The 18,766-nt window shown below is 38.7% G+C and overlaps 1 protein-coding gene across 4 annotated transcripts in view; it reads left to right on the top strand.

Annotated features, from left to right (window-relative positions):
• Positions 1 to 18,766, top strand: part of LOC139463793 (trafficking kinesin-binding protein 1-like) — a 92,003-nt gene that overhangs the window by 34,992 nt on the left and 38,245 nt on the right. The window contains exon 1 of one of the 4 annotated variants that reach the window (XM_071245106.1): positions 9,604 to 9,704. The exons of the other annotated variants lie outside the window; for them this stretch is intronic. Within the exon in view, the coding sequence (XP_071101207.1) occupies positions 9,677 to 9,704 (28 nt within the window). The 5' untranslated portion in view covers positions 9,604 to 9,676. Of the gene's footprint in view, positions 1 to 9,603; positions 9,705 to 18,766 lie in introns of those variants that run through there. 4 annotated transcript variants of the gene reach the window in all.

Genomic DNA, 18,766 nt, shown 5'->3' with positions numbered 1-18,766 from the left:
GTAGCCATGTACATTGCAGGGAGCTATTAGCGCATGTACATTGCAGGGAGCTATTAGCGCATGTACATTGCAGTCAGTCATGCGATAGGTAACAAATGCCTGTTACCTTCATTTTCTCACCACAGCATATATGAATATGTGTACCTGGCAATTGACAAGGATTTATTGACCTTGATCGCAGCCAGTATGCTGCCTGTCTCGCAGAGATCGTAGCAGGAGACAGCTAAGGGTCAAGTCAGTCAGGCGTATATTTCATTCCCCCCCTAACGTCACGGGCTACGGATTATGACAGACTGTGATAGTTTAACAGATTTCTTCATGGATTAACTTCCCAGCCTACAGTTTACTTATGAATTTTGTGGCTTTGGGTTCAAGTTTGAATAAGTTCTAACCAACATTTCCTGGAATGTTTGTTTTGACATGCATGTCTTGGAGTTAGTTGACCTTTGCAAGCTTGCAATATTCCAGATGACAGTTCTTCTGTAGTGTAGTTGTGTGTTTTTTGTCTGTGGCAATGTATCAATGATTCTGCCGATATTAAGATATATTTGGACTGCTGTGTGTCGTGAATGATTTCAACATGGACAGTGCAGTTGTACACCAGTGGAAGTAACAAGTTAATGAAGTCGAATCATGGATTCTTGCTGTATGCTATAATTTCCAACAATCATCCTCAGCCTCGATGAACTGGACCTGGAATGGGGTGATGTTGGTTTTCTTGAAACTGGGTTCCACGGATTATTTAGAAATTTGATTTCAATATTTGAGGAGGGCTCTGTCAAATATATAATCTGACAAGATAGTGTCAGTCAGGACACAACAGTGAAGCGCATCTGAGAACATGTGGCAAGCACAGTGAGAAATCAACACTCTTAAGTGCTACATCAAAACTTTAGACTCATCAAAGGCTAGTAGGTCGGTCCAGGAATGACCATTGACTCATGGAGGTCAGCAGTAACCCTGAAGAGGTCATTTCAGGTAAGAATCCGTACCCCGGGCACATTTATGTGTTGGCTTACAAAGGTGACTGATTGCATGAACTGCTGGTCAGTCATAAGTATCCCTGAGGTCATCCTGCTTTCAATAGTCTTGACAAGAGCCAGAGGCAATGCTGTGTATAATGTACACAAAGAAATCCTTCATAACGTTGATGTTAGGATTTACGGAGTTGGTGAATTCCAGATGTGTTGTTTTCTGTGACAACATTATTAATTTGTAAGTGGAAATAACATCATCAACAGTTTTGCAGTGATTGAAGTTCCATGTTTTTTTTTTATGATACTAACTCCCTATGTTTCTCATTGGTCCTGTGCCATGTCTGTGGAATATATATATATAGATACTTACTAAAAGTCTAGGAAAGTCAAGTTTCCTTGATTCCACACGGAAACAGCGGGAGAGGGAAAGTTCTTTTGGAAAAAAAGTTACAATTATTTAAAGTGTTCATAGACTAAGTGTTCGTCTAGTTTGTCATGTAATATTTTATGACTGAACACATTTCGTAATATTTCAAGAATTCATTTTTCAATACAATTATACACAAGAGGACACAGAGCAATCTTGGATCTATGACTATCATGGGAATACGCACGGTTTCCCCGGTGAAACAGGACTCCAGTATTAATGTTGTTTGTTTTGTTTTGTTTGCTGGCCTTTCAGTGTTGTTTTTTTTGTCAATTTCTGCATTAATGATGTCAATGTTATATGTTCGCGCTGTAGGGTTCCAGGATAGAATTGGCCCTCAGCAGCCTATGCTAGTTGTAAGAAGCATCTTCATAGATTGGATGGTCAGACTCCATTTCATGTTTGTTTACAATAGGTTTTGATGATTTAGAGCCCGCCATCATATAATGTGAATAAGGGGCTGTCGGGTATCCTAGTTGTTAAAGCTTTCGCTCGTCATGCCGAAGACACGGGTTCGATTCCTGACATGGGCACAATGTGTGAAGCCCATTTCTGGTGTCCCCTGCCATGATATTGCTGGAATATTGCTAAAAGCGGCGTAAAACCATACTCACTCACTCACCCACAACAATGTAAATATTGCTGAGTGTGATGTTAAACAAGAAACAAATTGTAATGTATTAGGTCTGAAAAACTTCAGTCATTAACCCTAGGGGCGCATTTGGGAAAGCAATCTTAGTGCTGGGACTATTGTAAGTGTATGTTAAAGCATGGGAGTTATTGCCCCCTTTGAGAACAGATCCTGGCATTGAGATAGTTTAAGATTTGGACACCCTTGATCCCAACACTGCCACACATTGAATGGGCATTTATAGAAGAGACTAACAAGGTCCTTGAGGTGAGAACAGGGTAACTAGAGCAAGGAGATCGCTTGCAAGTGTTATTGTGTAGAGGTATCACAGCCTCACAAGGTCTGTCCTGTAGATAGCCATCATATTAACCTGGATCAAGTTATGGGTCAAAGGATGGAGGGTCATCACAGCCTCACAAGGTCTGTCCTGTAGATAGCCATCATATTAACCTGGATCAAGTTATGGGTCAAAGGATGGAGGGTCATCACAGCCTCACAAGGTCTGTCCTGTAGATAGCCATCATATTAACCTGGATCAAGTTATGGGTCAAAGGATGGAGGGTCATCACAGCCTCACAAGGTGGGTCCTGTAGATAGCCATCATATTAACCTGGATCAAGTTATGGGTCAAAGGATGGAGGGTCATCACAGCCTCACAAGGTCTGTCCTGTAGATAGCCATCATATTAACCTGGATCAAGTTATGGGTCAAAGGATGGAGGGTCATCACAGCCTCACAAGGTCTGTCCTGTAGATAGCCATCATATTAACCTGGATCAAGTTATGGGTCAAAGGATGGAGGGTCATCACAGCCTCACAAGGTGGGTCCTGTAGATAGCCATCATATTAACCTGGATCAAGTTATGGGTCAAAGGATGGAGGGTCATCACAGCCTCACAAGGTGGGTCCTGTAGATAGCCATCATATTAACCTGGATCAAGTTATGGGTCAAAGGATGGAGGGTCATGTCAATTTTTGGGCTTAAGATATTTTTAATATGATTACAGGATGAATTAAATTGGTATTTGTTTATTTCATGTTTGTGTACAGAGAATTGATCAGTTTCTATCATCATCATTATGATTAGTTTAATTGTGTTGAGTGTGTGGTACTTCTCGGACCATAAATTGTAAGGAGTGAGTGAGTAAGGTTTTACACCGCTTTTAGCAATATTCCAGCAATATCACAGCGGGTAACACCAGAAATGGGCTTCACACATTGTACCCATGTCGGGAATCGAACCCAGATCTCGGCATAACGAGCGAACACTTAAACCACTAGGCTACCCGACCGCCCCATAAATTGTAAGGAACAATTCTAATAGTTTGCTGATGGTGTTGTAAAACTTTTGTTATGAATGTTTTTTTATCATGTTCTCATAACTATTTATGTACAATTTATTTGTTGCCTTTCTTGCTTGGTCTCATGTTGGGTTAAGGCTATTACCAATGAAACCATCATTGTCTGTAAAAGATGAAGGAATATGTCATTTCAACATGGGATAATGGTATCATAATTATTATAAGAATATCCATGCCATGAATAATATGCATTTTGATACATTGCATGGTTCAAAGGGTTCACAGACAATAGCATATAAAGGTGGAAAGTTATGAGGAACTCTGTAGTACCATATCAGCACATCACGCCAGTTGTGGTGCCCTAGACCTGTGCCATGACTATGGAATTTATATATACCATATTTGTCATAATAAGTGCTCAAGGCGTTCTCAAAATTAGAAATAGGGGGCTCTTATTAGATTATATTTTTGGTGAGAAAAAAAGAGTTGAAAGATTGTAAATGATATAAAGGAAGAATCTGTGCGTATTATACACGATAGATATATTCGAGAATTTAATTGCCCATAATTAAGGGTGCATATAACAAACGAGTGCGTATTTTATACGAATAAATAAGTCTTGTGTACATTGATCAATTGGAATGGGTGCTATTTGGGATTGTTCACTATCCAATATTTTAGCAAATATCGCCGTAGGCGCTTATTATAGAACAGGGCGCTTATTACGTTGAATACCGTAGATCAAACTAAACCAAGTCTGATGAAGTTGATATGATGAAAACAGCAGAAGAGGAAAGGTTCTTTTGAAAAAGTGTATTATTATTATTTTAAAGGAATGTTTTCATAGGCTAAGTGTCAGTCAACTGGTGCTCCAGAGCACCTTGTAAACAGGTTAAGCCAAGGGGGAGACTGATGTCTGTCTCTGGATCCCTGGCACAGTACAATGATCAAGCCATAAAAACCCAAAACAAAACCGACAGACACGTTTACCTGCTTGGGTTGAACCCTGGTGGGGATTCTGGGCCAGGGTAGGGTCCCCAGTGTCTCCTGCTTGTGGTTATGGCCGACTCAGACTTAGGGAACGGGTTGTCTGGCTCTGTGACTTGGCTTATTGTGTGTCTTAATTGTACCTTGACGTGGCTCAGGTGATCCGTCTTATTGATGACTCAGTTATTTACAGATCGCCATGATATAGCTTAAATATTGCTGACTGTAGTGTTTAACAATATTTGCTCACTCTTTGCATATTTAGGAAATAGAAAATAGGCTTGGCGTAGCAGGCTAATCTGGAACTTAACTTCCAGATACACTTTGGGTCTTTTAGACTAACATTTACAGCCAGAAATAAACTTATCTTATTTAACAACAAATCTAAAAAAAATAAAAAATAGAAACCAAATGGAGCCCAGAACTAAAAAATGCTTAATTGCTGGAGCTTAGGCAATCTAGACTTGCCGAGTCATTCTAGACTTGAGTTGGATTCCTTTGTTCTCTGGGGTCTGGGACACACTTGGGGATTACAGCCATTACAAGATATGTCAACAAATGTTACAATGTATGACATTTGTCTCTATTAGATTACCACGGCAACAGTGTACGTGGATAGTGTTCAGTTATTCTATACCTGTTTATGAAATTATACCTAAAAATCAACAGATGGCAATACTGGTTGTGAATTCACAACTTATTTTATGAAATCTTGTCAAGGTTGTTGAAGGACATTCCAACTGTTACCACCCTTTTGTGTGTGAAATGTTTTATGCATGTGGGTGACAGGCTAATGTTGGGAGGGCATCAACTCTTGATTGTCAGCTTTTCTGTGTGGATTTTGTGGAACATTGCCATAAGCTGTGTGTATGGGACTGTTATTCCTCCACAACACTCTCAGCCCTATTATAGCAGCGTATTGACGTGGCTGCATGGACACGGTCCGTTGCACATCATGGATTGAAACACGAGCCAATTTTTTAAAACCTGTTATTGCATTCTCAAACGTAGAAAATATATTTTTGTTTATCGAACAGTGATTGTTTTGTCATGTCATTCTTTCATAATGGTGATATTCTTATGTATTTTATGATTATATTATAGCACATTGAATGTGTAATGACTAGTTTTGAAATTTGATATGATATCAAAAGATAGTTATATAAAAGAAATTAATATTAATTTTTGTGTTGAAATATTTTCTGGAAGAGTATGAAGGTTTTTTCAAGGGAATGCACATATATTAATATTATATTATGTAGAGCAGAAAAGGTTCAACTGAATTGTTTTTGCAAAATATTGAGTTGGGTAGTGCATGCAAACATTTTTGCTAATATCTATGCCTATTTTCACCGGGGGGGTTGGGTAGCCTAGTTGTTAAAGCGTTTGCTCGGCACGCCAGAGACCTGGGTTCGATTCCCAACATCGGTACAATGTGTGAAGCCCTGTGATATTGCTGAAATGCTGCTAAAAGCAGCATAAAACTATACTCACTCACACTATTTTCACAAACTAAGTAGTCTTTCGGATTGTTTGAGGTGATTGTGTTTACATAGTAGCGGGTATTATACCTTCAGAAGACTACCGCTAGAATGGCCTCATTGAGAACATTACATTAGTAGTGCAGGCATTCAGGCTATTTTAGGTCACCCTGAGTCATTATAGCCATTGCAATTCATTGTTCAGAGTTGTGTCCCTTAGGCATGCCAGGATTCTCTGATCTTGGTTTGATTCCCAGATTTTGCCTGATTCTTTGTTATTTAGTACTATAACTGTGACTGTGGGGTTTCACCAAAATGATTAACATCCAAGGCTTGCCTCACTTTGTACTTTCTTCAGACACTAAGCTGACAGGTTGCTGATAACCCAGACTTAAACCCAACTCTCTCACTCTCAGCCCCTCAGATTTAGATTATATCATGAATCATCCCTAGACTTACATCTAATCTCTGAAATGAACATATCGTTCAGAAAAAAACAGTTGTTCAATTATCTTAATAAAAATATTAATCAAAGGAGCCCAGAGAATCTCTTCATTTTCAGAAACTGATACTGCAGTAATCTAGACTTGCCAAACATTATAGACTTGCATGGGCTGTTTTTGATATATTTGTATCATGGTCTGTAAGACAGACTACATCAGCCCCTATGTCTCTGGAACAAAGCTTCATGTTTCCCAGATAATATTCATATGTACCGTATTCGACGTAATAAGCGCCCAGGGCGCTCTCAAAATTAGAAATAGGGGGCTCTTATTAGAACATTATTTTAGTGAAAAAAACAGAGTTGAAAGTTAAATGTCATGGTCTTTGCTGACAGCCTGAAATGTTTATGTACGGCAGATATATGTTTCCAGAATTTAATTGCCAATAATAAAGGGTGCATATAACACACGAGTGTGTATTATACGCGAATAGGGGAAGGAAGCAGTGCTTTTTTATGCGAATAGGGGTCAGAAGGGGTGCTAACTGGGATTGTTAACTAGCCAATATATCAGCAAATCTCGCCAGGGGCCCTTATTAGAGCGGGGCGCTTATTACGTTGAATATGGTATACTCAAATAAAGCCCTGATAAACATGACTGAGGAGATTTTGTTCAACAGCATTCAAAACTTTTAAGCATAAAATACCATTTACCTTATGTTGTACAAGTTATGCCAAAGATATGACAAGGAAAACCTGATAGATTTAATTCCTGTTGAAATAATTGATTTGAGATACAATTATAAACAACAAAGTGATATTTGTATAAAATTGCATAGTATGCGTTAAGCTTTGTATGTATTGACCATGTTACAGGCAGATGTCTAAATGTTTCATAATCATGGTAATGCAGTGTCGACACTCTCACAGTGGTCAACATGGGTTTATACACAGCAGATATGTCTGTTAGTCCTTCATCTCACAGTCCCTGAACCATATTGTTTTCCCTTCCTCGCAACCCTAACTGACATGATAAAGCACTAAATGAAGCATGTCTAGATTTTCCATGGGATATGAATGTTCCATCTCACTGGGCTCCTTTTCAATTTAATTATAGTTGCTTTTTCTATCAGAATTATGTATTACCAGACCCTTATCGTCTGTTTGCTACATTCAGCAGTCCACACCAGCCTACAGCACTGTTGTGGATAATTTTAGCAGCATATTATTGACACCTGTGGTAACAATGAAATGTGGGCTTAGTTTTTGTACGTTTTATACCCTTGTTGTCTAAGATGTCAGGTGGGGGTTGTCAGATGTGGGGTATGTTGAGTGACAAACTTTTGCAGTTGATGTATTTGTTGAGATTAATGCAAACATACTTATATCATAACAGCCACTTGTGATATTTATGTGGCATTGCTCTCCACCCATACTCCTCACCCTGCAATCCACTCTCTGCCCCACATTCCTTTTACACTCCACAGGGCGGTCGGGTAGCCTAGTGGTTAAAGCGTTCGCTCATCACGCCGAAGACCCGGGTTCGATTCCTGACATGGGTACAATATGTGAAGTCCATTTCTGGTGTCCCCACTGTGATATTGCTGGAATATTGCTAAAAGCGGCGTTTAACCATACTCACTCACTCACCATTTCATGCTCCACATTCCACTCCTGATTCAGTTCCCCATTCCACTCCACACTCTACTCTACTCCTCTCTCAACTCCATTCCCCATTCCACTCCATTCCACTCCATTCCTTTCTCCATTCCACTCCATTGCTCTCTCCATTCTCCATTCCACTCCATTGCTCTCTCCATTCTCCATTCCTCTCCATTGCTTTCTCCATTCTCCATTCCACTCCATTGCTCTCTCCATTCTCCATTCCACTCCATTGCTCTCTCCATTCCGCTCCATTGCTCTCTCCATTCCCCATTCCACTCCACACTCCGCTCTAGTGACCTCTCTCAACTCCATTGCTCTCTCCATTCTCCTCTCCATTCCACTCCATTCCACTCCACTGCTCTCTCCATTCTCTTCTCCATTCCACTCCATTCCACTCCACTGCTCTCTCCATTCCCCACTCCATGCTTCACTCCACTCCACCCTCCAGGGAGCATTATTGAAGACCTAAACCAATTACCCAAATCAACAGGTCAGTGTACATTCAAATTGCATTCTCTTGTTGGTATAGGTATCATCAACATGGATTTACCTGGATCAGTGAAGCAGATAAAGATGATATACTCGTTGTGTAAACATAAGTACTGTATATTTATACATATGATTTAGGAATGCAACATACAGAAATGCAGATCAACACTAGTGCTTTATCAACACAAGGGACTGCAGTCCGAACTACTTTCCGTGGATTTCCTCCTTGGAAACTTTCTCTATGACGTTGGTAGACTAACATCTAGTCTCTTAAAAGGAAATATTTTACAGAAAAATGAGTAGTTAAATTTCTTAATGAAGAATAATACAAAGGAGCCCAGAGACTCTTCATTTTTAGAAACTGTGATGTAGACTTGCCAACAGTTATATAGACTTTCATGGGCTATATTGGGTACATTTGTTTCAAGGTCTGTGGGGCAGACAATTATGTTGTTAGACTTAATATCAGGATGGTTGTCCAATCGCACTGTAAGTTTGCATGGGCAACAAAAAGTTATTCTGTGTCAATGGCTGAAGTAAACATTATTACTGATAATGTAGATATTTTTTAGTACTGAACATTCAGTGGAGATGTGTCTCTGCTCACAGATGAAATGTAATCAGAATGGGGATTAGTCAGTTCCTTGTTCGAAGGTCACAGTGGCCTGGGGCATACAGTACACATTTACCTTACTGACACTACTGCTGGATCGCGGCTAGACTCGCACAAGCCTCCGAGGCAATAACTATTAGTTGAAATCTTTTCTAGATTATATAAATAATAAGAACAAGTTGTCCCTATAACAGACTGGCATCTTGTCCGCTTAACTAGACTTGCTATTATAAGATAGAATAACGACACATCCATGGACAGCCTTGGAGAAGGGCTAGGTTGCAATCTGAACAGGTCTTAAAATTGTAATAAAACTCTCCAGAATATTTAACAATAATATCTTAATGCAGTCTGTAGAATAAATATGCATTAGTGAGTACTGTGATAAAACAGATCAGCATGGCTCTTAAGATTAATCTTTAGCGCATATCTGCTCCTCCCCTCTCCTCGCCCCCCTCCCCTCCTTTTACATCCTCCCCTCCTTTTACATCCTCCATCCTCTGATACTGTGTGGTATGGCGAGAGCCTGGCACTGCGGAAGAAGCTATTTTGAGTCATCAGAGGCAGATATAGTACTCTTTTCAACATGGCGGAGGGCTAAGTCGAAGACGAGAATGTCGTAGATTTCGGCAGTTTTTTTGGTATCACCGAAGAACATTTCGAAATGGCAACCTGTCAGATGGAGCAGATGGGTAAGGGATTGTGTGTATTTCATGTTGTGGAGGATGGTTCAAATTGAAGTCCAGTGTTTCTTGACCTGTTGGAAGATGGTGCAATGTAATGTCATGACCTTGGTGATGCAATTGATTTGTAATTTGCAGTCATTAGCAATTTTTATTACTTAGCATTAATTAGTAAAATGCTGTAAAATCTGGTATTTTTCAAGTTTCAAATGTTGCCAAACTTTTCAAAATTAGTGTGTTGCACAAGGAACTTGTTACACTGGTACAGATATGGGTATACAGGAAATATTTTGTCTCATGTGAAGAAGCACGTTGTACATCTACTGAAATATTTCTCATGTATGTAACAAAAGATGGATTCATTATATTTTATTTTTTGAATTTAAGATTAATATCCATGGTTCATGCCCTGACCTGGCAGTTGGCGAAGGGAAATAAAATAGGCAGTTGATTATGAGAAGTTTTATTATTGATGTTTGTGGCAAATCACATTCTGAATGGTTACATAATTCAACAATGAACTGCTTCATGTTCAGGGCATAACTTGTTTGTGTTGTCATGTCAAATAATTTCAACCAGAAGTAAACAAAACATTTTTAATTAAAATAACATGAGACATGTATGCATAATATCATATTTCAATCATTGAGTTTTTAATACTCATTATGATTATATAATACTGGGGATCTTAAGGCAAAAAACACTGTTCAACTGGAGTAAAAAATATGTGACAAAACATTCCAATCACTGTCTTAACAGTGTAAAGTACAGTACGACTCAATGCTAGACTAATGATGACAAGGTACTATCCACTATGCCAAATGTCAATATGACAACTGTTCCTATCACTATCTGTACAGTACATTTCAATGCTAGACGATTGAACAAGGCACTATCCAACTAAACTCCTTGTTGATATTATAAGTCATAATATGACAACACAATAGAGAAACTGAAACCAAGGGTACTATCCTTTAGATACAGGATTTCTTATTCATTCAAATTTTGAGTGTGGGTATGGGGTCTTTAAAAAAGGCAGTCAAAATCAAAAGCCTGTCAAGGTTTGGTCGATGATTACCAACAGTATATATGACAACCAATCCTTACAACTGTATAATCTGTTTTATCTGTGTACAATTCATTTACTGCTAGGACTTCAGGGAATTATTTCAGGGCTGAACATATTGTGTCAGCATCAATTGTTAAATACATGTCTCTTTGTCAGGCTTTGTTCCTATGCAATAACATGCATTGCTAGGGTGTGGCAATGTTGTTACATGATGATGATCGATAAACAGTTGGCTCGATGGTATTGTATAGATATGGTGTCCTAGTTACTACCCTGTTTACGAGCACAGCATGCAACCAGCTTTCCCATGAGTAACACTGTGATATTGCCATGATTGTGATCTGTAGATCTAGGTAACATTTGACATCCTGACAAGGCCATGTCAGGGTACATGTCACAATACCATAGTCAACCAAATAATCACCAAATGAAATCCATGAAGGGAAATCGTAAAAATGTTTGATGTCTGATCAAATATTGATTCCTTGAGTTAGGAAAAGGTCTGCAAGTTTTGAGTCCGACAATTTCAGAACTTTCAGGTTTTTCACAGTTCAATAGGTCAATTAATAAAGAATAAGTGTAATATTTGTACTCTGACAATAAACAGCATCACATTGGAGGTATGACGAGATTGAAAACACAAAGTATAGTGCCAGTTTAAGAATTTTGTTTTGTGTAAATTCAGTGGTACTGGGAATTCCTTTGAAAAAAACCTTTGAGGATGTCAACATTTCCACAACCAAGTTTTACGGCGTGTGTTTTTTTTTTCTCCAAACTTAAGGAATTACGTTTTGTAAAAGATATTAAACTGTTGAAGTGTTCTCTAAGGCCCACAGGCACTTTCATGATGATGGAGAACTCGATCAGTGTTGCTTTCCTTGCAGTCTAAGTGGCCTTACATTTTATGATTTTGCAAGTATTTTCTTTTTAACTTCATTTTTTGTTTTACGAGAAGCAATTGTCTTATCATACTTATTGTTACCATGGTTACAACTATGTTGACATGGTATGTAAATGGGAATCTGTTTATAGTGAGATGCTTGTCAGGTAGAGTACGGTAATATTGTCCTCAAAATACACTCTATGCATCGTTAGTAGTCCATTGTTTTATTTCAGAAAATTGTATAAGGAAGCTGAAGGTTATGACTGTAATAGGATGTAACTTGATAATGAATGTGTGATTGTTTTCTATGAGTATTCACCTGAGATTTTATGACAATGACAGTGATAAAATATACCAAAATGGTGGACAAGCAATCTTTCTGCTTGATATGAACATATATTCCAAATTTCTTGGCAGAGTACAAAGATACTGATACTGATAAAGAAAAGAACATTCCCTTTACAGGTATCAGCTAAAAAAGATTTGTCTGAAGAAATGCTGAAATAATTAGATGCATGTGTGGGGTATATGTACAGAGAACTGGGGATGAGTATTTGATAATGGCTTTGGGGCAGTGTGTGACGCATTAATGATTTGCTGGCATTCCGTTGGGAATGAGATATCAGCTCTGCATGTCATAAACACAGGGTGGGTGTGGAGAATTTGTATTTGTAAAATATGTGTAGGATTTGAGTGGGTAGGGAAACTATATCTTCATCAAGAAGCTAAAAAAAGCATAGGACACAGTCCAATATGCACAGTAATGCCATTGTGACCACTTTTCGAGACAACAATGCAAAATGGTATTAATTTTTGTATAAAACAGGGAAAACTTCACAATTTATTACCCTTAGTGCAGAGGTATAGAAATGGGAAGAATCCAATGTCAATTGGTATCTGTCAATTTTACAAGCTACTTCTAGAAAAGATCCTGGGCTGAACACTGAAAGTGAAACAAGCACGTGTTTTGGATGGCATGCCAGTGACATTCCTATGTTTCACCATGCCAATTGTTGACAAGAGAAGTCTTTGAATCAAGCATAAATCAACTATTCTTTCATTAATGTCTGCAAAATTGTCTGTAGAATTCTAATGCAGAGTAGCCTCCCTTGGCTGTGACAGGGTCCCTGGTTGGGGTTTGTTCCGGCCAGCAGTGTTGATACAGTTAAGTAAAACTGCCTGTGATTGGTTAAACTATGAATTACAACCAATCAGAACATGTTTGTAACTGTCGCTCAAACAACATAAAGGGGGGTAACTTTGAGTAACAATCGACTTGTTGCAGATATTAATTGTATTGTTTTATTTGTATGGATGCATTGAGTATGGTATATGGTGCTTTTAGCAATATATCAGCAATATCACAGTGGGGGACACCAGAAATGGGCTTCAAACCCATGTGGGGAATGAAACCAAGACCTTTGGTGTGATGAGCAAACACTTAAGGTTTAACCACTCGGCTACTCCACCGCCCCTGATGGTTGTTTTGACCTACAGAAACAGGAGATTCTTTTTTGATTAACAAAGAAGTATGCATAAAAACCTCATCTTTATCATTTCAGTGCCCAGTCAGGCTTAGGGACATTTCAGAATCGTTAGCCCACCGACGTTTTATCAGCCATGGCAGTTATTTTGCACACTGGTTTCCAATACCTGATTCATACAAGGTGTGAGCCTTTATCTGCCAGCAACCCTACTTGTGGCTATTGAAAAATTGTATTGATTTTTACCTGCTTAAGGGTTTGTTTCCTCACAATCTGACAAGTCATGGCGTACCTGTCGACCACAATAAGTAGTTGTACATACGCCTCGTATCACACATGATGTCAATGATTTTCAAAAAACATATTCGTACAGCTAAATATTCCTGTGTGTTCACATTATGCTCTGTGAGTTGCCCAAAGATATCGATTTTTCTCTTGAGGTGAAATATGGTACCAGATGAATTCTGTCAAGACAATACAGCAGCCTTATGCAGCCCAACTCATTTGAAAACAGGATGTAGAGGTTACAGGTTAAGTCAGTATTCAGCATGATCGTCACTATGTCTAAAGTAAGGTTTAGAGTGAATAAAACATGCTCTTCTCGGGGAATAAGCCTATACATTGTATTATCTGAGAAGGGTGCAGTTTCCCTGAACTACCTGTGGTAAATTGACGAACGTGTGTTTGACCATGTAGATCAGGTGGGCGTATTGTTTATTTCATATGTTCCATATCAGTAAGGTCAGAGGATTGGAATTTTTGTAACTAGCAAATGAAAAGTTTGATATATGGAAGCTGAGATTTGCGATTTAATCCACAGATCCTTTTTTTGATTGTGTATTAAAGTCACATTATTGTAACCAGTACTTAGTGAGGAACCCGCCTTCTGGTTTTGGGTTAATCAACTTTATTCCCTAAATGAAATAGAATATAATTCCCATAAACTGAAATAAATTCCTGTCATGAATTCCGGGAACAGCTTAAATGAAACGCTGCTTTTTCATGTCTGAGAATGTGGTTAGTGAGTGAGTGAGTGAGTTAGGTTAACGCCGCTTTTAACACCATTCCAGTTATATCGCAGAGTGTCAGCTTAATGTGGGAGGTAAGCCCGAAGTGATGCATGTCTCAGACGTTTACCACTTCGGTGAAAACCACAAGCACTTGAGTCGTTACATACGGACACGTTGATTGTTAACTAGTAAGGGCCAACAGGCCAGTGGATCATTATAGCTCACAAGACATTAGACTCACTGATTGTACACACCGTCTTCACTCAACATAACTTACAATGAAAACAACTTATTCAAAAGGACTCATTGATATGTTTCTATTCTTTGTGTTGTAATTTCAGGCCTGGTTGTGTATTTTGCTCATATAAAATTAAGTGCAGTAAGTGATTAAAAAAAGAGTTGGAAACACCTTGTCAGATAAGTTTGTTTGTATGTTGTTTAATGCTGCACAAAGTGATGTTCCAGCTTAATGACAGCTGTCTGTAAATTAACAAGTCTAGTAAGACAATCCAGTGATTGATATCATGAACGTCGATATACACATGAACCAAGTCAGTGAATCTGAACATCCAATCTTATTATCATGATTATATTGGCAGCTTCATCAATCATGGGTTGCTGATGACTAATCTTATCCCGGATATTCACCAGTATTGTCAGATAAGTGGCACATTAAGAGTAGCTACTTTCAGTTAAGTTCCTGGACTTGCTACTTAACCAGAGACCCAAGAAGATCCGGGGTAGAAAAGGTCTTCAGCAACCCATGCTTGCTGTAAAAGGTGACTATGATTGTCTTACGGGCAACTAACGGGATCGTGTGGTCAAGTTCGCTGACTCGGTTGATGTATACCCCCGGTAGTCATTGATTTCATGATGTGAATCATTGGATTGTCTGGTCCAGACTCGATTATTTACAGAACCCCGTTATATAGCTGTAATATTGCTGAGTGCGGCATTAAACAAACAAACTTAACCAGAGTCTACTATATTTGGAATATTATGAAAGATTACAACGGTCCTACAGCTTTAAACATCTGCTGGTGATGTCATATTCTTGTTGGAACAGCTACTGGTTTCACTATGGTTGTCCACTCCTCAGTGCAATTGACATGTGTCACATTGAAATGGACACCCCTACTTAGTCTGCAGTGTGGTGAATCACCACTAAGAACAGGATGTCAACTTGATATGTAGACTGTGTAGTTGGTATGTACATAGCTGAGTTTAGCATTTATTTGACAGCTGTTATGCTGCACGTAATAGAAGTTACTGTAACAGTCAGTATTATGTAAGGCTGAAAGACTTGTTGGGGCAGTAGGCTGTTAGATATTGGTTAAATGTCCTCATGGCTGTTGAGATTGTAAAAGGCTTAGACATATTTAATCATGCTTCCTAAGACACAGGTCAAAGCGGGTACTTGACAGTTTGTATCTGAGAGTCACATAGACTGTATTATTTTATTTCAATTGTCCAGTTACTGTGGTAACACCAGACAACATGCTTTGTTTACTGTTTTTCCAAGGCAACATATCAAGATTTGAATTAACATTAGCCATGTGGGAAAGCTCATAACTGATGTATTGCTAGACTAACTCTGTATAATTTTGATAGAAACAAAGAACTCCATTTAAATTAAAAAGGAGCCCAATAAGACGGGAGATTCATAACCTGTGGAAAATCTTGACTAGCTTCACCTAGAGTTATTGCATTAAAGTAAGGATGGGTGGAAGTAGACTAACATCTACTCTCTGAAATGAACATATCGTACAGAAAAAAACAGTTGTTCAGTTTTCTTAATAACAATAAAATAAAAAGGAGCCCAGTGACTCTCTTCATTTTCAGATACCTGATAGCGCAGTGATCTAGACTTGCCAAACATTATAGACTTGCATGGGCTGTATTTGATATATATTTGTATCAGGGTCTGTAAGACAGACTAGGGTGGAAGGGAAATACTACGATTCAGGAACTGTGAGACAGACTGAATGTATTGCATATGATTTTAGGTCAGTTTATGTTAATTACTTTGAAAATGTCTGTTGATTTATATTCCTCACCCCTTCGGGCTTCACATCTAGAAATGACTCCAGTAACCTATACTTGTGATATGACGTGACTTGATGGATGAGGTGGTTGGTTAGGTTCGGGACTTGGGTTATCAGTAGCATGGGCCAACATACGCAGCATTGAACAGCACCCAAACAAATGTTATTTTCCTCAAAAAGGTTTTGATTTATATATTAGGTCACTGACTTTAGTAGATATATGACTGTAGGAGATGTAGATGAATTGCCAGGCAAGTAATACAGTTTGATATAGAGAGAACAATCAGTATATATATCTAGTCACAATTGGTGTCAAGGCTTAGCCCCGTATATTATGAGGTGAAAGTTTTATGGTAATTGATAGTATCACTGCTGTATGCATGGAGTTTCAGTGATATTACTGCACTTTCAACAAGAACACTCAACTAAGCTGTACATATTTTAAGTTCAATGACATCTTACTGAGTAGTCTGTACTTATGATTCAACTCATAGCTGTATTTTGAGTAGGTCCAGGGTTCACTTATAAGGGAAGGCCTCTAAAGTGTTCCCTCTTATGCATACTACAACCCATGCCCCTCCCGCCCTGACCTGCCCCTTATTTTCAAATATACAAAACATTCATGCATTGGGGAGATATGAAAAAGCAGTTAGGTATACTCTATGTAAACATTACACAAATATATCTGCACACATATATATCCTTCTCAATGGGGTCCTGGATTAGCAACCTATGCTGGTTGTAATGAGTGAGTGAGTTTGGTTTAACGCCACTTTTAACAGTATTCCAGTTATATCACAGTGTGTCAGCTAAATGTTGGAGAAAAGCCCGAAGTGATGCAGGTCTCAGACCACTTCGGTGAAACCCACTAGCATGGGTATGGTGCTAAAAAACCTAGAAACATAATTGGGGTGAACCAGGATTCGAACCCATAATCATAGGTTTCTGGCGTGCCCAAGGGATGCAACTCTGCATAGCAAATCACGACGACTGGGCCACCCGTGCCCCCGGCTTGTTGTAAGAGGTGATCTAATGGATCAGGTGGTCAGGCTCGGTGACTTGGTTGATGCATGTCATCGATCCCAATTGCGTTGATCGATGCTCATGATATCAATCACTGGATTATCTGGTCCAGACTCAATTATTTTGCAGACTGCCGGCATATAGCTGGAATATTGCTGAAAGCAGCGTAAAACAACAAACAAACAAACAAACTCACTCACTCAACAAAAGTTACACAACTACCAAACCTAAATTGCTGCCCAGATTATTTGCATTCATCTAACCCTTGAATGTTGTGTTATCTCAACACGCACCCTCCTTGCAATAGTTCATCCTGTATCTGTGCCTAGTGTAAACCTTGGCAAAGAATCCACCTAAACACGACAGATGTATGTGACCATACAGAAATACATTCCAGTGTTGTGTCCAGGTTCCACATGACATCTCACCCTGATGACAACAGTGTGAAGCAACAGGGTATTAATTATATCTGTAAGCAACTGCCTTGAGAATTTAGTCCCTGTTGGCTTGCTTCGACCTTAGATGAGTCATTAGAGCAGAGTAGATAAGTGACAGACAGGCAGAGTAAGAAGACGAGTAAGTGTTACCCTATGAACCTGTGTAGCATCAGTGATACGGACTGGTTGTACAAGTGTCTCAAGGTAACACTGGCTAAACTCTGCTTCCAGTCTGTCGGGAGGCTGGAGGGATTTCAAATAACCGATGATAATGAGTAAGGTGTGTGAGAAACTTGCCTTTATAGATCAGGGTTGACACTGTCACTGGTTAGTCCAACACTGCTGAGGGACGAGCTGTTTTCTCCCTATATCTGGTTGTTACATAAACCTCAAGTTTGTATTGATCTCTGACAAGTTGGATGTTCTTCATGGTATTTATCCTTGACAACTCATCAGATACTCTGTATTTGGTGTAATTCAATGTTTCAAAGTTTTAAAATGCAACATGATGGAATGTATCAAGATCTGCCCAAAGACTGATATTCAGCCCCTAGTGGGAATTTTAACTTCCCAATCCATGTTGAATCTAATGTGATGGCTTAGTCCATGTGATTTCTAATTAAGTCACTGGTAACATGAGTACGAAGAAGAGGCTACAATGCTTTATTTTATGTTAGGAGTATTGCTTTGAATACTAACTCAAAATACCTCTGAAGTTTAATAATACCAACTTTCAAAAAGTACCAATTATGACCGAAATTACATTTTTCCCCAGTTTGCCTCATTCCAACATGGCCAAGTTTGGATCCAGTTTTTTCCGAGATAAATCACATAAATCAGAACACATAATACTCAGAACTGAGTCCTTTTACTACATCATGTATTTGTAATGTCTGCTTTGTTTAATTAAACAGCTGCTGATGTTGTAGTGCTGAATTATTGATCAGTTTCCTTGTGCATGAGTTGCTAATGTTAGTATTTGGAGGAGTTTGAAATATTGATATAATATCAATAATACACTGCTATGCAATACATTTTTGATTTGTAATTAAATTGTGTGATAACATTTATTTTGGTTTCATTTGATGTCATGAAGATTTTTATGTTTACCAATCTGTCA

Source organism: Haliotis cracherodii, unplaced genomic scaffold, assembly GCF_022045235.1.
Source record: "Haliotis cracherodii isolate W230 unplaced genomic scaffold, xgHalCrac1.p SCAF_16, whole genome shotgun sequence".
NCBI classification, from domain to species: domain Eukaryota; kingdom Metazoa; phylum Mollusca; class Gastropoda; order Lepetellida; family Haliotidae; genus Haliotis; species Haliotis cracherodii.
Note: the sequence above shows the minus strand (reverse complement) of the source record. Positions and strands in the feature narration are given on the sequence as shown.